A 23,902-nucleotide genomic window follows, 5' to 3' on the forward strand; every position below is an offset into this window, starting at 1 on the left:
ATTGGTTTGTTAATATCTTTGAACTCACCCAGAGGTCAACCGCCAAAAGAAAAGGATGTGAATGCACGACGGGAACATGCTGTTGCCATCTCTCTGTTATTATAGCCGTGTTTGCCATCCGCTTTTTTTACACAGTTCGCACCCACACGCATTCATTCACAGTGTGTGTGTATTAATTTCTTTAATGTTTCATGTACAGACATGTTCTGCACTGTCGAACTGAACTATTGAACTGTATTGAACTCTTGTGGTACATGCTGTTAACAACCTATAGAGACTGTCTTTGTTGCCATAAGCAGCACAGCAAAAAAAAAAAAAAAAAGATGGAAATGATTGATCTTGGTTTTGAAGTGGTAGGCCAGCATTTTCAGATGTTCTCCATGTTGTGAAAGGGGACATATTATACACTTGAAATGAATTGTAAAGTGTTGACAAACACTCCAGCACATCTTCGCACAAGTACATGGATTCACAAATTCACTTACTGGTGTGATATGAAAGCCTAGAGGTTTACACTCTGCCTAGATTGGGGGATGGGTTGAGAGAGAGAGAGAGAGAGAGAGTGAGAGAGGAAACCAATTATATGCCCAATAACAGAGTGGTATGGATTTTCATCTGGGCTTGTAGCCAATCCCTCTATCTTCCTTTCTTTCTTTCCATTTCTCTCCTTACTCTCTTTGTCTACTCTTCTATCTCTCTCTCTCTCTCTGCCTGATCTATCTATCTATCTCAATCTGTCTGATGTATGTTTGATTAAGGGAGGTGAATGAGCTATTGAAATATGCGGTTGTTAGTATTTGTGATGGGAGCGATCGGGGACGTTTCATCAATACTTCTTCTACACTCCTCAAAAACTCATTCATAGATGTCTCCACAAGTATAAAGAGAACGCTACAGAGTGAAGAAACAAGCTGGAATACATTCGATAAATCAATTGAGCCATTGTTCCTCTGGAAAGTTAGAAAGCTTTTGTCATCATCTTCACTCTTATTCTTAAAAAAGAAAGATTACGCAAGCCTGCAACAACCTTATGTTGTACTTTCATTCGTGCATTGACACTAACAAACATCTAAACTCAGAGGGGTGATATAGTCACCCTCAAAGTTGGACAAGTGATGAAAGTGAAAGTGAAGTGACATTCAGCCAAGTATGGTGACCCATACTCAGAATTTGTGCTCTGCATTTAACCCATCCGAAATGTACACACACAGAGCAGTGAACACACACACACAAACACTGTGAGCACACACCCAGAGCAGTGGGCAGCCATTTATGCTGCGGCGCCCGGGGAGCAGTTGGGGGTTCGATGCCTTGCTCAAGGGCACCTAAGTCGTGGTATTGAAGGTGGAGAGAGAGCTGTTCGTGCACTACCCCCACCCACAATTCCGTCCGGCCCGAGACTAGAACTCACAACCCTTCGATTGGGAGTCCTACCCTCTAACCATTAGGCCACAACTTCCCAGGTCGTGCTACTCTATGACTGTAAGCTGTATGCAAAGTAAAAAAAAGTTGTGAAATCATTACTAGCACCCCTTGTGGCAAGGCTGAGAATGGGATTTTATGTGCTTTGCATTATGAATTTTGAAGTCATTCTGGATTTTATGACTCCCTAGGTTCCCAAACAATGATAGCCAGCCCCTACCACTTGAATAAAGGCCCCTTCCATTAATGTCAGTAAAACCATTTAGAGTCATACAGTGGCCCATGTTTGTATTGAAAGCCAATATGTAACAGAGGGTCCCAACCATGCTCACGGGCCCCTACATTTGACGTGTTGTTTTATGATTACTAATGAATCAAATGACCACTCCTGAAATCAAAACACTTCAAGTGAGCCTATCTTTTTGTCAGAGTATGCCAAGGGTCCCATTCTCTAGCAGAGGGGCCCACAATCACCCATTGTTATTAACATCTTCCTTAATCTACTCAGTATTTGTTTTATTGTTATGCTAAATGTGTTTGTTTTTCAAACAGTTTTTGCATTATTTTTGTCTTGGTTGTTTGTTTTGATTCTGTGGTACTTTATTTACTAAAAATGTTTAAATAAACAGTTTTCATCTTCTTTCAACAGAAACCCTAACATGCTGTTTACAAAAGCAGCTGTGTGTTTACATGTTGCATTGCTGGGTAGATTGGGTTACCCTTGTCAGAAGTCCTTTGATCTTTATGTTTTATATTGACAAAATTACTAAAACTTAAAAATTGAAAAATAAAAATGTAAAAATGAATGTAAAATAGAAATATTTAGATAATACATTTTTCAAACGGTTTTTGCATAATTTTTTTATTATCTTGGTTCTTTGTTTTGCTCCGTGGTCCTTTATTTACAAAAATGTTTTAAATGCATTGCTGGGTAGATCGGGTTATCCTTTTCAGAAGTCTTTTGATCTTTGTTTTATAATGATTTTTTTTTCACACCAGGGCTGCATTTATGTGATAAAAATAATACAGTTAAAACTGTAATATTGTGAAATATTTTTAATAACTGATTTCTATTTGAAAATACTTTAAAACATAATTTACTCCGGTGATGGAAAAGCTGAATTTTGTTCATTTCACTTTCTAATTTTCATTTCATTTTTTGTTCACCTAATATTTGATCTAATTTCAGCTTAAATTCAATAACTGAAAACAATTTGAATAGTTTTATAGTTAACAGCACAACACTGCTTTTTAACACATGCAACAGAAACATGGCAGGTACTTTTCTGTTGGTGAAATCTCCACCTTTCATTGAAAAAACTAATCTGCTTTAAAGGGACAAACTCACTCATTCTTTTGTTTTTCTCACACACCCTCAAATATTTTTTAGACCAGCTGAGGAGGAGAATAATTAGGATATTAGAGCAATGTTTGGCTTTTCATAAGTTTCAAAATAACCTTACAAAAGGCCCAAATGACAGGAAAGAACAAGAATAAACAAACAAAAGAAGGCAGACTACACCTTGCAGTCAAATCTTTGTTTGAGTGACCCAACATGGATCCAACTTGTGCTTCAACCAATCGTCAAACAATAAATCGAGTGTGTATTTATACTGAACAGGTCACAACCAGTCCTATGTTGTTTGCGTGTTTAACCAGTAAGGACTAACTAAAATGGGGAACAGCATTTAGGAAGGCCAACCAGCAATACACACATAAATTAACTGCTGCTATTAGCACACACCCACGTGAACACACCCAGACAGTCTGAGGCTGGTGTACTGTAGTTTTAGTACTGATGCAATATGATGGTATCATGAGGTTAAGTGAGTGTTTCACAGAGCCATTTGCAGCTCTGCTTTACGGGGCCTTTTACTGCTTCAGCCCTGCATGGAAACAGGCTCTCAAATGCTGCAACAGAAATTACACTCATGTGACACTCGCACACGTTTAGCTCTGAATTTCACAATGACTCATCATTTAAATGACTACAGAGCACAGTATAGCTGAGTTGTGTGTCCATTATGCAGTGCCAGGTGAGTGACAGCTAAAGGGGTCCGTGGGTTTAATTAAAAGACTGGATAAACAGACAGGAGCCTTAGACCAGCTTAGGAGGAGGAAACCAAAAAGCGGTCTTAATCATCACTGTCTTCTACTTTCCAAGAACTCCTCATTCTCGCTTAAAAAAATATTTTATAGTCACACACACTAAAACCAATGAAACTCTCAAAGCAAATGTTTTTATTGTGTGTACACTAAGTTTTGGGTCAATGAAGTTGTTTTGTTTGTTTGTTCTTTGAATGTTTATAGAGCAAGAACACAAGAATTGATCAAAAATGACAAAGATATTTATATATAAAAAAAACATTTTTCAAATAAATGCTGATCACTTTAACTTCATATTTTTCACAATTTCCTGTAAAAAGAATTGTATCAGTTTCCCCTAAAAAGTTATGAAGCAGCAAAACTGTTGGTACATTGGTAAATTAAGAAATAATATTAGTCAAGTCACACTAAAGACTGTAGCTGCTGAAAATTCAGCCTTTTCCATCATGGGAGTAAATTATGTTTTAAAGTATTTTCAAATAGAAATCAGTTAATTCCAATATTCCACAATATTACAGTTTTAACTGTATTTTTGATCACATAAATGCAGCTTTGGTGAGCATAAAAAAAAATAATTATAAAACATAAAGATCAAAAGACTTCTGAAAAGGATAACCCGATCTACCCAGCAATGGATTTAAAACATTTTCAATTAAAACATTAGTAAATAAAGTACCACATAACAAAACAAAGAACCAAGATAAAAAATAATGCAAAAACTGTTTGAAAAATGTATTATCTAAATATTTCTATTTAACATTTATTTTTACATTTTTATTTTTACATTTTAAAATTGTAGTAATTTTGTCATGTGCTTTTGTCATTTATATTATTTTTTATATTTGTATTAATTAAATAATTTCTAGTTTTAGTCATTTTACTACATTAACCGAAACTTGTTAATTTCACTTTCTAATTTTCATTTCACTTTTTGTTCCCCTTATATCATCAAAACAAAAATCAAAGACATTTCATAAAACAAATAAATATGATAATAGTATAGGAATAATAGTACAGTATATAACACTGGTTAATATTCTCTTGTAGTGGAAAAATAGTTTTTCCTGTTCTTTGTGTGTGTGTGTGTGTGTGTGTGTGTGTGTGTTTTGGGAGCATTCCTTCTGGACTGCCTGGAAAGTCTGTAAATAGCATGGGAAACGTTTTATTAAAGAGACCCTGCAATGCCACTCGACTAAATGACCAACCCCCAACATTCAACACATTCACAATAATCTGTGAGTTTATGCAGCTGAGATTTGAGTTCATATAAGTTCTGTACATTTGAATTTTGTGACTATGTGAGTGAAGCGTCCTTCCCCCTGCTCCTCGCACTTATTCACAGTGATATAATGCTGTTTTTTCACAGCATGCACAATCGATCATGCTCTGGGTATTTTCTGTGTCTGGACACATTTTTGTTCTGTGTATCCAAGAATTTGGACACTTGAACCATACTTGCTTGAATGTTTGAATGCCATTGCATTGCATAATCAATTTTTTTTTTAGCCAAGTGGGATCCATGAACAAATGATGCTAGAGCTTTTCTCTTCACTTTTCTAAGTCATTATTTTGCAATTACTTTAATCTGTTTTCAAGGTTATTTCAAGTGAATGAATGTACAGTAGTTGTCCTCAACTTCATACAGTCCCTGCAGAGTTAACACAGTATCATGTCCCTGTAATGTTTTTTGGTGGGAGCTAGGTGTGGATTAATAAATAAACCACTGTCTTGTTTTGAATAATATATTTATTGCTTATAATAATATATTTTATTGTTTATACACATTTTATTTTATTTTATTTTATACATCTGTTTTAGCATTAATTATGTGTCCGTGCTTAATATTTTTGAGGCCATAGTTTAATTCTCAGTCCCCCAACATATTTATTCTGTGTGAAACTCAATAACTAAACATGGGAAAAAAATTGGCTAAATTAGCAACTAATCCTTTTTTGGACTTCCTACCATTTATTTATAGGCAAACAGTTAAAGATATCACAGGAAATGATGGGGGAATAGAACGGCTGAATTATTATCCAGAGTCAATCTTACATCAACCCTGTAAGCAGTCAGCATATTTTTGTTTTCTTTAAGCACAAAATGTATTCCTGTAGCTTCCTAACATCTATATGTCCATTTCTGGATGAGCTATCCCTCTAAGTGCATAAATCTCCTAGAAGTACATTTTTCAAGTTTATGAGTTCTTTAGCACATAGATGACTTCAGTACCTCCAGACATGAGCTAAAAGCTCTAGACTGAATGGGACAGATCCCAGAACAGACTGATGACACTCACCTGTGACCCCAAACAAGAAGAGAACATGAACCCCGCAGATCCCAGATCAGCCGTATAGTCAAGAGCAGCAGATGAAAGGAAAAATGGGATCTTGGCGTGTGTTCTTTTTCCGTCATGATTGAAAGGAGCTGTGGAAAATCTATCAAAGCGCTGACAGTGACGAGGAAAGAGCGATTACACGGATATCTGCATGTGTTTGTGATTCTAATATAACAGTGCACTGGAACAGGTGTGACAGTCCATTCCTCACCACTACAGATTCATTTCCAAGCAGCCAGCAGTTTTATCACTCGCCAGGCAGGAGTCACTTGATTCGAGGGGTCGTTCACATCCGAGAGTGTTTTAGTTGATCTGTTTAGTCTGTATCAGTGCGCTCTGTAAGTGGTCTTTCTTTGCATCTCAGCAGGGTTTTCTTTCATGAATTCCTCGCCACAAATTGACTCATCACATGGCATTTCTGCGCTTGTTTGTGTGTGGGCAAAGAGTTCATTAGGGCAGCTTTACTGTCCAGGCTAATGGCTCGCTAATATAGATGTAATTAGACTGTGTGCATGTTTGTTTGCTCTGTGTATGTGTGTATTTTGTACGTTTTAAACCACTCTGCAATTCACACTCGGAAAGGAAACTGCAGCATACAGTAATTACTCGTAATGCCACAAGGGCCTTGACTCAAGGGTGTATGTGTAGAGGAAGTGTTTATTTTGAGGTGTATCTCCAGCGCTAGTATGCTAATATTTCTTGCAGTCCCTGAGGAACAAACAAATTATTCTATTGGTTTGGCAGTGGTGTGTTTAAAGATGTAATTTAGTTGTAGTGTGTTAGTAGGAGAGATAAATGAAGAGCGAGAGATTTTCACACTAATGCAAATGGGCAATTACTTTACATGTAATTGCTTTAAATGTGGCTAAATGCAAATAGAGACATAAGGTATATTTTGCATGCTGGGGCCAGCATGGGATGCTCATTCCTGGTTTGCTGGATCCATTACATTAACATAAACTCAGAATTGCATGCAATTACACTTACTAGAAATCCTTGACACATTTCCAAGCATCTCACAATAATATTAAACAAAAGTTTATTCTTACTGTGTGTCATGCCATTTAGCTTTTATTATATCCACAATCTAGAATGGTCATGTGAATATCAGGTAAAAATCATTTTAAAATAATCTTAATATCCATTGACGTTCAGTAACTGTTGATTCTGGAGCTCTGGACATAATTTCTTTCAATCCTGAAAGTCTTTGGACATATAATGTTGTTTTCATGTTTTCTAATGTTTGCTTATGTAATGCAGGGATTCCCCAACATTCCCCAACATTTTTGTCAGCCAAACCCCTTTGACATGTAATATTTACCGTGTTTTCTGGACTATAAGTCACACTTTTTTTCATAGTTTGGCTGGTCCTGCGACTTATAGTCAGGTGTGACTTATTTATCAAAATTAATTTGACATGAACCGAGAGAAATCTCCAGCGCCCTCTCGCGGCTGTAGACGGTAATGTTTTCTCTTGGTGCTTGGTTCGAAAATTATTTTTTCCTCGTCATGACGTATTTTTGGACTGATGCGACTTCTACCCAGGTGCGACTTATAGTCTGAAAAATACGGTACTTGAATTATCTCGGAGGAAGTTAATAGTTTCAATAATTTAACAACACACTTGCGTGTTTACAGTTCGGTGTTGCTGGTCACATTAACATGCAGGTAATTAAATTTTTTTATTAATTAATACATTTAAAAACAACTTAGATAAAAAGTAATCTAAAAGTAATTTAAAAAGTAGTCAGAATACATTACCTAAAATGAGCAACATAGATTACTTTATCAACTACAGATTTCATCATGTAATGGACTACAATTTGTAAGTAATCTGCATCTCTCTCTCTCTCTCTTTCTCTCTGTATGTGTGTGTGTATACAGTATGTATAGTATATATATATATATATATATATATATATATATATATATATATATATATATATATATATATATATATATATATATATATATATATATATATATATATACATACACACACCCAGACAAAATAGAATAAAAATAAAATAACAATTAAAACATCAAATAACACAATTTTTAAATGTTTACTATTATCCTTTTGCATTGACACACTATTTTCTTATTTGATACTGTATAGATGCTTTGACACAATCTGTATTGTTAAATGTGCTAAATAAATAGAGGTGACTTGACTTTTACATTTTTTATTACAATTACATTTTTATTTTAAAAAAATTGGTATCACCACAGTACCTATTTTTAAGTCTAATGATTAAAACAAGACAATTGTTTAAAAGCTGTTCAATTGAGACTGTTCTCATTCACCTGATTATATAGGCCACTTTACCATCATATTATTTTTGATTAGTTAATGCTTTTTCCACTCTTAACTTATTTATTTTTTACATGACAAAACAAATGTTTGGTAGACTCCTGTCATATTTCCATTTTAAAGCTAGATGACATGTTTCTCTCATTCTCTCTCTCTTTCTCTCAGTATGTCTGCTGTGTTGCGATAACATGCTCTTCGGTCATTGCAGCAAGCGTAGAAGATGCCCATGTGATGTCTGTCACTGCAGAGAAAGCATCTGTCTGTCACCGAAGTGTCTATCTGTCACGAAAGTGTCTGTCTGTCTGAGATTCCCATTATAAAAGTGCCTTGTCTGTCATTACCGTGTCTATTGTTTAAGCCTGGGCCTGTCCGTCATCTGTTTTTACACTGGAAAACAACATTGCAATGGGCTGACAGTGGAGATGTATGGTTGTGGGAGGGCATTGAGAAATATTTGAGGAATAAATTCTCTCTAACCCTCTCTTCTTCAATCTTTTGAGTGACTAACTCTTCTGTAGATAAATTAGGGTTGTTCTTGGGCTTAATATGAAGATAATTTAGTGATAACAGAGAATAAGGGAGAGAATGAGAGTGTGTGAAAGAGCGAGACCAGTGTCTGCATACATCAGCGAATTCACCTGGAGAAATCTTCAATTACTCTCTCAGAATTTTCGCTTGTACGTTTTTCTTATCTTTTGAGTAAAGAGAATTCTGCATTGACTACACACACTCACGCACGCACACACACACACACACACACACACACACACACACTAAATGGGAACCCTAGACTTCTATTGTTTTTATAGAAAGCTAATTATAATTACTATAGACTAAGCCTACTATAAAATGTGCATAATTAGAAAAAAAATAATAGATCAATTATATATGTTATATTAAATATTGTGACATTGTGCTGTCAAATGTGTTTGTATAATGACCTGAATTATTTTATTATTTGCAGTTAATCTACTTGGAAACATATTTATTATATAAAATGTATGTGTTTAAATGTAAAATAAACAACAACAAAATAATATGTATAATATAATAATCTATTATAAAATGTATATTTAAATATAAGTATAAAAGAAATCAGGGAAAATGCATAACTTTACAAAATATGAAATATATATAATTAATTGAAATGCATATACAATATATATGAAATTATATAATAAATAAATATATGTATTATATATAATGTGATATAGTATAATATTATAATTTTTAATAAAAATAATCAATTAAATATTTTAATAAAAAAAATATATATAAAAAAACAAATGAAAAATGCATAGTGTTACAAAATCTGAAATATATTTATATAATTACTAATTGAAAAAAAAAACATTCTATGTATACAGTAATATATAAATAAATATATAAATAAATAACAATGGTGTTTTATTTAGTTAATTTAATTGCCAAAATATGGTTATGCATGGGCAGAGTACAGTGTTTTATTTATTTATTTATTTATTTATTTATTTATTTTTACTTTTCACAGTCTGGTCCTGAAGGACTATGAGTTTGAGGACTGGTGCATTATGGGACTGGAAGTGGCTGGAACGTTGGTTTTATTTTATGACTAGAGGCTTTTGGGAATGATGTTTCATTGAGGCTTTCCAGTAAAGAGCTGTTCACTGTCAGAGATACAGCTTAGACACAGTGCTTTAGTGCCTTTGTTGTCTGAGTGGGTATAGGTTTGCTTTCACGTGATGAATTAGACTGTCAGGAGTGCAGTTCATGTACGTTCATAATGTAGAAAGAAACTCACACAGGTTTAGAATGCCATGAGCTTGAGTAAATGAATATTCATGAGAACATTCATTTGTGGGTGGACTATCCTTGTAATGGTACTAATCATGCGAGATAAATGAGGGTACAAAAAAGTCTGATACTCTACCGACTGTGCAATTCTGATGCATAATACATTAGGCAGTGCGGACTTTGATATGTGGATAAGGGTTGAATTGTTCTGTTATCACACTCGTCTAACACACACCCAAGATGGACTGTAGTGTTACATCAGCCCAGTGTTTGCGGTGCAGCTGAGCAGAGATCTGTAATTACCATCACAGCACGCTCCCACTGTTTGGAACTCATAATATTACAGAAAACCCAATGGTTTATTCATACAGCCAACTCACCACTCACTATTCAAACCTCTGGATACAGTAATTTTTTATGCATTATATGATGCCTTTACATAAGGGCGCATGCACTGCTGCCCCTTATACTATTTTTTGTGTTTGTTTGTGGCATAAACATCCCTCTTCACATCAGAGCTCAGCGCTTCTGCTCAGTTTGTGACTGGAAAGCTTTACTCTTGTGTCTGAGGAATTTAGGACGACCGCAGGGCGATTATTGTGGTCAGTAACCTCTGACCTTTCTAACACTTTGGTTGGCCTCTCACAGTTTCTGGGTGTGCATTATACTCTTAAAAATACAGGTGCTTAAAAGATTCTTTACACTGATGCCATAGAAGAATCATATTTGGTTCCACGTAGAACCGTTCAGTCAAAGATTCTTTAAAGAACCTTCTTTCTTACTTTTTATTATATGAAGAACTTTCTTCAGCCACAAAGAACGTTTGGTGCAACAGAAAGTTCACTTCAGATGTTAAAAGTTCTTTATGGAACCATTTAGATAAAAAGGTTCTTCTATGGCATTGTGAAGCACCTTTATTTAAGAGTGTATTACAGTTTACATGTTGTGTATCGGTACATCGTAAACATAAATTTGAAGATGAATTACTAAACATCGGTGACTAATATTGATTTATGAAGTCATGCATTAAAATGTAACTGGCATTCATCAAAAACATTGCTCTGTATCACGTTATCATCTTCATTACAGCTGCTAAAAAATCATAATTGCCATTATGAAACATGTCATTTATCCTGTTATGTTACAAAACAAAAATTTAGAATAACATTTAGACATTTTAAAATCTATATTAAAAATAAATAAATTGAAAAGAAAACAGAGAATTCTGCAATGACTACACACACACACACACACACACACACTTAATGGGTACCTTAGACTTCTGTTGTTTTTAATTAAAGCTAGTTATAATTACTATAGACTAACCCACAATAAAACATGCATTTGTATAATAAAATATAATTAATTAATTAATTAATTTAATAATTTTACATCAAATATTTTGACGTTTTTCTGTTAAATGTATTTGTATAATGAACTGTATTATTTTATTGTTTGCTGTTAATTGTGTGTGTGTGTGGTTATATATATTAGGGTTGCACAATTATGACAAAAATCATAATTGCGATTATTAATTACGATTATCACAATTTATATTGAATGCTGTTTATACCTTTGTTTGATGAAACTGCATGCCGTATTTTTATATGAAATTAAGCAAGCTGAAAACACTCTTTTTTATAATATTAAGCCTCAAATGTCAACTATACATCGGATAGGTTTCTTCTTTAAAATTATATTAAAAAAGTAAAAATATGAATGATATTATAATGTAAAAAAATACAATAGAAAAACCCTTATAGATAATGTAGAAAGAAAAAACATCTTAAGCATGCAGAATAACATGAAATGTAATAATAATAATAGAAATATTAAAAACAAATGACAGTACATTCTGAATACATTAACTGTGCAATACTGATATTTAAGTGCACTAGTATGATTTTAACAGCCTGTACTAGTAACCTAAGGAACAGATTTAGACACACCCTCTTTATACAACCTTTGTATATTATTTATTCCATATGAAGATGAAATGGTACACAGCATATGTGCATGTGAGTCTGTAACACATACTGCATTTATAAGCAGCTAGATTAAAAGAGCCAGTAAGGGAGAGGAGAATGGGGAACCCTTTTGCTCAAGGCCTCCAATCCCGTTTCGTGATGTTTAACATTAAAGTGGAGCAGTGACAGATATCCGCTTGAGGCGAGCACAGCACCTGTCATCACCTGCTTAGTTTTTATCGCTGACAAAAAAAGAGAAGCAATGAATTTTAACAAGGTTCATGTACTCATTCAGATTTCCCTTTTGATCATTTTAATCACAATAGGTGGTCTCCTTCTGTCTTCTCTTCGGTGTTTAGTCCCTTTCCTGTTAATTTCTGTTTTTGAGAATGTGAGCATCAGAAAGTTTGATTCTAGCGGTTCTAGTTTTTATGGGAGAGCTATTTTGATAGAGTTGATAGAGTCACTAGTCTACTAGTGTTTAAAATACTTTCTTGTGGGGAGTTAATTGCACCCAGCTGCGTGTAAACAACTTCACACTCGACCCGTTTGACAGAGCAAGTCACATGATAATCTGTCATCCCAGATGGGCGTCTCTCGCTCTTTTTCTCTCAGTTTGCCATTTTAATGTCAAAACATTTTATTGCCATTATTGTTTTACACAAAATATTATAGATATAGATAGATAGATTTATGGAAGCCCTATCATATCTGTTGCACATACAGAATGCCAAAGTTTAATACATAAATATGAACATTAATAATGCTTGCTTTAGAAAATGAAAAAAATAAATAAATAAGAAAGTGTATATAGAAAAATTATAAATGCATTAATAGTTTATAGGTTAAACTATTGTTTCAGTTACTCTTTTAGCAGGTTACATCACGCCAGTAGGTGGAGGCAAGTCTGTATGAGTGACTCATTGAATCATTCATTCAAACGATTTGTTCAAAACTCTGATTCATTCAGGATCAAAACAAATTAATGACTGAAGCATTCATTTAAAAGAATTGTTCAAAAACGCTGCTGATTCACTCTGCAAATAAAGAAGTTTGCGTTTCATTGAGTTGCTGAATTGTTTATTCAACCGATTCTCCGAACGCTGATTCAGGAACTGAACACCACTACCATGTTATTTGGAGACTTACTTCGATTCTTCTGTGGCTTTGTTTGGAACTGTTTTCATTGGTGCAGACAAAACAACTGGCAATATTGTGCCTATACAGAGCCCTGCACATGACATGCAAGAAAAAATAAATCAATTGTGCGCACAATTTCCTAATTCGTTCCCTTAATGTACTAAAATGTGCACATGATTACTATTGCGTTCCCTCGATTGGCTAAATCGTGTGCACGATTTAGCAAATCGAGGGAACAAAATAGTAAATTGTGCGCACAATTTATATATCGAGTGCATGAAATAGTAATCGTGTGCACATTTTAGTACATTGAGGGTACATTTAGTACATTAAATGTAATGTAAATGAGGGAATGAATTAGTAAATCGTGCACACGATTTAGCCTACTATTTTTGATCTCTTTACGATTCAGCCTACTCTGTTGTTCTTCTTTTCTATGTTGTTGGACATGATCTTGAGGACCCCCATGAAAACGAGATGTTCCATCTCGTGGAGTTGATCCTGCAATAAATGTTCATAAAGAAATAAAGAAATAAATACATTTTTTCCTGCATGTCGTGTGCAGGGCTCTGTATGCCTAAAATGTACGTTTCTCAACAATAACTTCTTGTTTATTGCACTGTTGTATAAAAGCAACAATCCGCGCTCAACCTTGCTGTATTTTCACCAAATAGCATGTTGGCCCTTGGCTTCCAATTCATTTCCATGTTGAATTTCAGGAATTAGATAATATCAACACAGAATGAGCTAGATGGCTCATTTTGACACCATTTCCTGTGCGTGGGAAGATGTTTTATGTCTGTGACAGTCTCCAGTCATAGATGGTGTAACATCATCTATTCATATCGGCTGTTTGTTATATTGGTAAGACTCTATTTCTGCTGTCAGCTGGTTACCATGCTGAATGACACAGCTGTAAGATGCTTCAAAGTTGTATTCGATATTTGTGCATAGACAAAAACACGTTTGCAGGTGTTTAGAGAAGTAAAGCTTGTTTTAGAAGCAGCATAACAGATTCCATATATAGGCATGTTTGTGTGCGCCTGTTAAATGTTTATTTATCGTCTTGTGGCCTGTAATTGCTCAGATAAGCTCTTTGTTAAGTAGACAGGATGTCAGCACATCTAACTGGCCGTCTGTGACTGAATGATGAGCTGGATCACTCTCAGTAATCAGTCTCCAGGTCACTGCACGTAACTATAGTGAGGTGATGGATGTCTGACCACTGATGCCCTGGAGGAGAGCCATCTGTTTGATCCTCGGCAGGGTGGACACTAAGACCAAAGGAAGAGGAGAGCATGTTCTCTTCATCTCTCAGATCAGTAATCAACAGATAAGGTCAGGCTCACAAGTGAATGCAGTGGTAAGACCAGGTTCTTCTCCCCACACTTTCTTCTCCAGTAGATCAAAACTAAATCCAGAGTTTAATCATCTTGCAAGCACTTATGTTTTGTCCACTACAGTTCAGTGCATCAGCAAATTGTGTTTCTAAATATTTATGCTGGTGATTTTAAATTAGGCTGTAAATGTATGCTTGCTTATCACTTTATATAAATGAATCCACAGTGCCAAAAAACACAGAAGCTCTGCTCCAAAATTTAGTGAGTTGCCTGTCTAGGCTGCTTTTTAAGGCATTTCTGGAATACTTCCAATGACAAAAGCCGTTCCAAAAGATGGACAACATAATTATCCTGCCAAAATCCAGTGTCTTATCCATCCTTTGTGTAGAAGGCCATTTGAGAATGCATTAGAACCAGGGAAAAATGAAATTTTTTTTGAAAAAATGTACACTACTGCTCAAAAGGTTGAGTTTTTTTGTTCGTTTTTTTAAAGCCTCTTTAGGCTCTATATATTTGAACAAAAGTATAGTGATAATGCCTTTTATTTAAATACATTTTAAAGCGTAATTTATTCCTGTGTTAATATTAATTTTCATTACTTGTTACCCCAGTCTTCAGTGTCATATTATCATAATATCCTGATTTGGTGCTGAAGAAACATTTCTTATTATCAGTGTTAAAAACAGTTAACAGTTGCTTATAATTTTTGTAGAAATCATGATAATGTCCCCCTCTGAAATATGTTTTTTTAATTATTAAGAGTAAAAAAATGTTTCCTTTTGTTTTTGCCTTTAACTTAAATATGCACATTCTTCATGGTTTGGGAAGAGAAGCTATTTTATCGCATTGCATAATAATTTATAGTTTTCCATTCACAGGGTATCTGGTTACTGCAAAAACAGTTGCAAATGCTGGGTGCTTACTGCTGCTTCAACGGTAACATGGAAATAAAAATGTGTCGATCCATTTCTCATTTGTAAAAGTTTATATTTAACTGAAGTTGTTTTGTTGTCAGTGTAAATATTCACTTTCCCATGGCCACAGAGGGGAAACAGAGATTGTGGGTTACATGACACAGTTTTTTCTATATTTCAACACAACAACCAAAATCAAATCCCTGGAAGCTTGTAAACAGTTTGCTAATTCACAATCTGACAAAAAGTGAAAGTCATATTTGCGAAGGTAATGCTACTTATTAACCTGAACAAAGGGTGACATTTTCTGAAACACTCATCATTGTGATTGTTAGTGAGTGATAGGCAGAGGTTCAATCAGCGACATTAATAATAGATTTGCTATCCAGCATCTTTGACACCTCAGCTTGCTTCACTTTCTGTTTTTACACGCAGAAAAGGTGAAAAAACGTGTAACATTGTCTAGTTTTCTCCCTGAACGATGATGCAAGTTCCTAAGGCAATTCTGAATATAGCAGGAATGGCAAAAAATTTCACAATCGTGACAAAAAAAATCAAAGCACTTCCTTAAACTCACTAACAGAAAGGCAGCCAATCCTCCTAATGAGGCATCTAAACAAAACAGTTACCCAGAATGCAACATGGTGTAATGTCAGCTTCGCATTCTCTATTCTGTGCAGTATGTGTTGTGTTTTTCTACTTACACAAGTATCAACTCCTGTACAAACATTTTATGTTTCAATATTAAAAACAATGAAACATTCAAAACTTATATACCCATTTAAAAAAAAAAAAAATATATATATATATATATATATATATATATATATATATATATATATGTATGTGTGTGTGTGTGCGTGTGTGTGTGTGTGTGTGTGTGTGTGTGTGTGTGTGTGTGTGTGACCTATATTTGTGTGTATGTATGTGGGTTTATACTTATTAGAGTATCATCTTGTTAGTTTAGGAATATTATCAACTGTGTGACTTAAATATATGCATTCAGAAAGAAAGGTACAAAAGCTGTTTCTGGTTCGGTACCTTTACAAACACTTAACATTAGAGTAATAAAATGTTTACTTTAGCTACCATTACATAATTTTGTAATACAAATGTATACCTTTTGAATGGGTCTCGTCTCAGTGATAGATTTTGTACCTTTTTTTCTGAGAGTAATGCTAGACAGCAGGGCTTACTTGCTACAGAATGAATGTAAACACATAATGTGGTTCAAAGTAAAGCAGATTTGTGATTTGCTGGTCAGCGAGGCAGCATGCATTGTGGGATAGCAGCGGTCAGACACTGGAGAGAACTACTTTAGGAAGTAACCACAGAATATACAGCACTCCACACTCAAGTGGCCTTTAACCCAGACATCAGAAGCACACACACACCTGTGTTCCTGCTACATGCTCACATGTGTATCATTAAGTCATTGTTTGTCCTTCAGGAGGAGATTAAGTCTGTGGTAGGCCTGAGGGATTCATACCGTTCCCTTGTGTAGGGCTTTCCGGTTAAGCTTTGCTTATGTGGAGAGCAGCTTGTTAAAATCTAAATTCAGCTTCTGCGGATCGTTTGGCAGCACCGCATATACAAAATCTGTTTAACACATTCACACGCACAGACATAGAAACTTTCCTCGTGGGCTGATGTATTAGCTGCGCTCGTGTCAGGTTTCCCGCACTGATGATGTACCGTATGTAGCAACAAATCGCTCCAGCATTAATCAAAGCAATTTTCTGTAATCAGACTGTAGTGAGAATTGGATGCTTGTTACGAAACAGACTGCAGGTAGACGTGAAAGATCTGACGAGGTTTAATTAAAAGCAAGTTGAGCAGCACCAGACTTTGTCGAGCATGTTAATATGTCTGCGATCTCTCATAAGGAGGCCACACACGCCCAATAACACTCAGAGGGCTCATGGGAGAATCAATGACATCAGTGCATTTCCTGTGCCCTCGGGGTACGGTGCGGTTATTGATTGCCTGTGTCTGGTTTTAATTATCCTCCAGTGGAAATGAAAGGAGAGGGGAATCAGCAGACCCTGCCAATCAATCTGATGCACAATCTGATTGAGACACTTCAAACAATATGGGCTCATCGACCAATCAGAAGGCAGGATACTCACGGTTTGGTTTGACCTTTGTTTTTGAGGGTGTGGGTTTTAAAGCAAGCATGTTTGTCACTACTGTAAGTATTAAAGGGAAACTTAACCCCGACTTCACCACAGAATATTGCAAATAGTGTTTGCAGTATGAAGTCACTTTTAAACCAAGCTGCTTTCTGTTAGTCAGTGAGGCAAATTCCAGTGACCAACTTGAACCTGTTGCAAAATCTGTGCACAATCGTCTGGATTTCTGTTAAAATTACCAAATTTGTTTGCAAACTTTCAGTGAAAATGTCAACAATGGTAAATGTGGCTGTGCCTAAACATGTCAGCATTGATAAGCAAATTGTGTTATTTTTCTGCACTATTCAGCAACATTTAACTAATATAGGGAAGTTTTGTATATGACATTCACTGTGTACTGAACAGAGAATATATAAAAAAGTAATCAATATTTGATACATGAAATCTCTAATCACTTTTATTTTAATATAAAAACTGCTATTTAAATGTGAATGTTTATTCATCAGGAAATCAAGATATATCAATTCAACAATATCAATTCAACATTGATAATAATAAGACATGTTTGAGAGTTTGTCCTTACAAAATACATTATAAAATATTTTTAGTTGTAATATTTCACAATACTACTACAACTAATGCTTTGAGCATCACTGCTGTGATTTCTTTCACAAAAATCATAAAAATAACCTTTAACAGTAGTGTATAAATCAAGTTTATTTGTGTCAAATAATGCATTGCTTTTTATCATGGTTTTTCAGTGTGAGATATTTGAAGTTTGTTTTTGTGACAGTGTGTCTAGAATGCACTTGTCAGTGCTCAGTCGGAGTCTATTTGAGCGTCTCTCTCTTTTTTTTTCATTCTCCACGTCTATTCATATCCTCCTTTTCAGTAGCCCTCCCTCATGCGCTTCCAACTACTCAAGATTTCAGAGTGTGTAGCTGTGCCAATTAATTCTACACTGCTGTGAGCATGTGTGTGTTTGTGTGTGTGTGTGTGTGTGTGTGGCCGGTTGGGTAATACTGGTATACTGTATGCAGTGCAGCACCCCGGTGCTCTCCACACACAGGATGAGTCATACACTCACAGCAAAGGCAGGGCTTTCCCTCGCTCTGAGCTGATGCTCACATTTCATTCCCGTTTGTCACAATATTATACTTTCATCTCAATCCTTTTGTCTCACCACAGTGATCAACGTGAGATGCTCATGATCTAGCCACATCACGGTCACACTCTTGCCGACCATGACCTCTGCTGAATGGAATTAACATTTGACGAAGTTGATGCTCAATATGAGGAAGAAATACTCTTCATAGCTGGCTAATCTGTTGAGGATCGGCCTTGTTTTGCAGCTCGATCTAATGCTGTTAACTAACTCAATTTGAGCCTTCTGTGTTGTTCCTTTGAGATGTACGGGTGCACAATGGCCTTTCAGAGACACATTAGCAATAAACAAATGCTAAAATGCTTGATATCTGAGAATAAGCGAGGAGCTCGTCTGGTATGTGTGGAGTAAAAGCAGCCAGTTAAGGTGAAACAGGGTTTTCACTTATCGTTTGATTGACTGTCTCGCAAATGCAAATGATGTTTGATGGTGTCTGTGCTTAAGTGCTTGCTTTGCTTGCTTGATGTTTAATGAATGTTTTGGGATCAGTGTAAGTTCAGATCTAATGGCGGCTTCTGTCAAATACCAGAAAATATCCTGACTCATCACCTAATTGATAAAAAGAAACCAAAATCACACTTTAAGTAATAGACCAATGTTGTTTATTAAAAAAAAAAAAAATCATAAAGTCCAAAAATGATAAAACGTTGATGAAAAGAAAACATTATCAAAACTATAAATGTTTGGGAAAAAAGTTAATACTTTTATTCAGCAAGGATGCATTAAAATGGTCAAAAGTGACAGAAAAGGCTTTTTTAAAGTTTATATTCATCAAAGGTTTCTGAAAAAAAAATCCACAAAGTAATAGGTAGCACAACAGTTTTCAACATTGATTATAGTATGAAATATTTATTGGGGAACAAATCTACATATTAGAATGATGATTGAATGATCATGTGACACTGATTCAGCTTTGTCAACAGAATTTTTTTTTTTAATGTACGAAGATAGAAAACAAGTATTTTGAATTGTTATATATATATAATTTTGCATAATCTTCTATTATATTTTTTCCTCCTTCAGTGCTTAATGAGCTAAATCCATTTGCCTGCTAAATCAAAGTAGTGTAGTGCAACCAACCAAAATAAATTAATTTCCCAATTTTGAAAAAGACATAATAATCCTCAAAAGTACTGATAACTCTGGTTCCTTCTCATTGTCTCACACACTCTCAACAATTGCCCTCTGAATTAAGTTTTCTCATGCTCTTCTGTCTAATGTTGTTTCTGCAGACCGTTGGAATGTCTATTTATGGCAGCTTGGGACGCTATGTGTGAGTCTGTGTGTGTGTGCGTGTGTGTTTGTGTGTGTTTCCTGTTGTTCTGTGCTTGGTTAGTCAAGTTGTGAGTCATATCGTAGGTCATGACCTATGTCCTCCTCATGTCTGTCTGGGTTGAGTCTCCTTATCAGTCTAGACATCAGTGCTATTGACTGCTCATGTTTTAGTTCTGGACTTCAGTTGCAGCTGTTTTCAGGCATTAATGTTTGTGTGAAATAGAGAGTGTTAAATCATCAATCTCCAAACAAATTCTCAGCGTGTGAACAGTGTGCTTTCTGTTTATTCTTGAATTGGAGAATAAATTACGTTTTTCAAAAATGATTAACTGGAGAATGAATTATGTTTCTCTGCCATCACTGTGTGATTATTGATTTGTTGGCAAGGAAATATTTCCTTACTGCGCATCCATATTTTGGAGATTAAAATTTATATAAATGGAGCTAAACCTTTCAGGATGTTCATGGACATCCTCAGTTGTACACACCCATAAATAACCAAAAATATATGTATATATTTGTATTTATTTATTTATATATTTTTATATTTATTTTAGGGCTAGCTTTGTTCATGTTCTAACTTATTAAATATGATCATATTAATTATGTTAAGTGCAATATTTTTAACCAGTTTGTGATAATATAATTAGAGTGATCTTGATTATTTTCTTTTCTAAAGATTTTATGGCCCTTGCTTAAAAATGAATAAATAAATAAATAAATAATAGAAAAATAGGAATAAAAATAGAAATAATAAAAAAATAAATAAAACTAACCCGATGGTGGTGATAATAACAGAAGAAAAAAAAACATATCTGCATAATTCTATTGGATCTCTCCTTATTTTGTGGTGTTCAATCAGGAATATATTAGGAAGATATTTTTATTTCACATTTTTAAAAAAAAATGTTTTTACTGAGTGGAAAGTACATAAATAATCAGACAAGAAACACATTTTTAACTAAAAAGAGATTCTTCAGCAACAAGAAGTGTGGAAACCCTGGATCTGTGGTATCTTTTCCATTTAGATATTAAGTTAATTTGGTTTGTGTGTGTGTGTGTGTGTGTGTATGTGTGTGTTCTCTAAGCAGCTTAAGGTACTGTGGAGATTGTGAGAAACAGAGTCCCATAGCAATCTTGGTATGAGTGTGGTTTGCTCAAACTCTGCTGTATCAGCTCTGTGCAGAGATAAATAAATCTGTATATGGTTTTGTTGTAGGTGTTTGTTAGCTTTGAACTGATGTCTTTTCACCGAGCTGTACTGATTGATGTTCTTCTCCTCTGCAGTATGTGGAGAGGCGTCAATGTGAACTGTGCCGACAGCTCAGGATACACACCCCTGCACCACGCGTCTCTGAACGGACACAGGTAACACTCTTATTCCCCAATTCATTTACAGGTCCTTGAAAAGGGAATAGCTGAATTAAGATATAAGTTAATGGACACTAATTCAAATGAATGAGATTATGCTTTCGCACACTTACACACCTGAACATCTCAGTTCCTCCTAACATGGTGTTATAGACTTAAAATGGGAAAGCGCTAAACGCCAGGATTACTTAGACGTTTATAGAGGTGTAATCCAGCTCACATACATAAGAATCGAAGACTGTGATGTCAGATTAGGGCGGGGTTTGTGAATCTGGATACAGCCAGATTAGTGTACAGTCTATGAAGTGGGTGGAGCTATATTTGATTAATGAGCGGTTTATGGGATGAGGCAGTGTCAGATTAATAAGATTTTTTATTTTTTTTTAAGCAGGATGGAATTAAAATAGCTCAGGGTTTTTGGGGTGATTTAAACGTTTTTCGTAAGAATGAGGCCAGAGTAGGAGAGGGATTTCATGTAACTTGAATTATGTATTATGATTAGAGCACAATTACTCCGTTCATTTGGTGCCTGCAAAAAGCTTCATGAAGTTTAATAGTACCATAGAAGATTCATTGGATTTTTGGTGTTTAAGAATGAAAATCGCCCACACAATTCCATGAAATCTTTCTTATTTGTCTTTCTCTCAGGGACGTGGTGTTGAAGTTGTTGCAGTTTGAAGCCTCTACTAATGTGGCCGACAGTAAGGGCTGTTTTCCTCTGCATCTGGCCGCATGGAGAGGTGACGTGGACATAGTCCAGATACTGATCCACCACGGGCCGTCCCACAGCAGAGTTAATGAGCAGGTACACACACACCCTCAGAGCAAATGTACCGAATGTAAGATTACTCCTCAGTGTACTATCTTAGCATAACTTTTGCATAGCATGCTAAATTTGCCAGTATAGGTCAGTTACAAAATCTAAACTTTAACTTTAATGCACTTCACTAGTCTTGTGGTGAACAATTAAACCCAGAGAAAAAGATGTTGGTCTTTATAATCTACATTTTTTTTGTAACCATGCCAGTTTCGTATGGACTTTAAGGTTTGCTGTGATTACAAATAGGGCAGTTTACTTGTGTAGAGTATAGTCTGTGCTAGCAGTATGCTAGCAGTGAAATGTAAGCTATAAAAAATAAATGAGAAATGTTTAATTAACTCTGGTGATAGATTCATATGTTACAACTGAAAAGACTTTAATGGTAGTAATACAGTAATAAATCAGGTTTGACAAATACCAATTTACCATAAGCTCCCATTAGTTAGGTAACATTAGTTAATGCATCAACTAACATTAGCTGACATGTTAGTTAAGGGAAGATTAGTTTTGGGTCTTTAGTGGACTTGGTTCAGTGGGTGAACTGAATGTTGTTGTGAATGTTTGTCAGCTAGGCAAAACAAATTCTGTGTGGTTGCTTGGCTTACGTGGCCACCTCCAAATCTGTAAAAAAAAAAAAATATATATATATATATATATATATATAGGCCTATATATTTTTTTAGGGATGCACGATAAATATCAGCCAAATTTCACATGGAGCAGCATTTACTACATAGAGCCCCTGTTCACTGACAAATTGCACCAAACCACGATCATATTTTGTGCATGTTTTGTGCAGCTTGTCAGTGAACATCGTCTCTGTGTAGAGAATGCTTCTCCACGTAAAATCAATCACGTGTAGAGATTTACAGCTGATTACAAAACTGGCATTATTGACAAGATGCACATTAAATACTGGGCGATATTTATTGTTAATCCCTATATTTTTTTTGTTGTGACACGGGTTTCTTTTTCCATATATATATATATATACATATTTTCAAGTATTATCAGACATTTTATCATGTGGCAGCTTAATAGGGCCCTAGATGAAAATGGTACATCTGAAAAGTAATTGCACACCTTTTCCACAACAATCAGAATTTTAAGGTATCATCCATGTCCGAAATGGTGGCCCAAGCAGCTGAATTGAATATTTAGCGGTTTGTTCAAATCTGAGCAGTAGTACTGAGCACTAATGAGTACTTTACATTAGTCTGCTGCTAATAGTACACATTTACAAACACTTGAAACACCTGCACACAGTCCCCTTGCATTCGACCGGGCACACATACACACTCTTAACAGGTTTTTGACAATTTCAGACCTGTTCCTCGCATGTCAGTGTGTTGATGGGCTGATGGAGGGTTTGTTGAGCAGAATCAGAGCAGCTCTGTGAAAGGCCTGTATTTACCTGCAGTTAAAATGCTGTCTCAGTGCAGGGAAGAGTGCTGCTCTGTCTCCTGCCATCTGCCTCACTCTTAATGACCACACCAGCAGGAGAAACAATTACGTCCAATCTTCAGCCCTCCTCAACTCGCTGAACCATCAGCTTGATGGATAAGACCTTCGTTGCTGTCATGAGTGTGTTTTGAGAGACAAAGACAGCGTATGGCATTCATTTACAGTCTCATTCTCTCAATAATTATTAGGGCTTGTTTTTGAGTTTTCAAATCTAGACTGATAAAATTTTTTTACTTTTAATCCATTTTACATCCTTTTCTTTAAACGGATATGTGCTGCACTTTACGAGCAACAAGCGATGCAATAGTGATGAAACATAGACCTGGACACACACAAGCCGGTGGCACAGACTTTATGGCGTATA

General features: G+C 35.3%; 1 protein-coding gene across 1 annotated transcript in view; it reads left to right on the forward strand.

Moving 5' to 3' along the window:
• LOC113095194 (ankyrin repeat and sterile alpha motif domain-containing protein 1B-like) overlaps positions 1-22,059 on the forward strand; it is a gene marked incomplete at its 3' end in the record, with an annotated part of 44,213 nt that extends 22,154 nt beyond the window's left edge. Inside the window, exons 2-3 of the mRNA XM_026260833.1 lie at positions 21,171-21,251; positions 21,903-22,059. Of these exons, the coding sequence (XP_026116618.1) occupies positions 21,171-21,251; positions 21,903-22,059 (238 nt within the window). The remainder of the gene's footprint in view (positions 1-21,170; positions 21,252-21,902) is intronic.
• Between the last annotated feature and the right edge of the window lie 1,843 nt (positions 22,060-23,902).

The sequence above is a fragment of the Carassius auratus genome, unplaced genomic scaffold (assembly GCF_003368295.1).
Source record: "Carassius auratus strain Wakin unplaced genomic scaffold, ASM336829v1 scaf_tig00215639, whole genome shotgun sequence".
Taxonomy (NCBI): domain Eukaryota; kingdom Metazoa; phylum Chordata; class Actinopteri; order Cypriniformes; family Cyprinidae; genus Carassius; species Carassius auratus.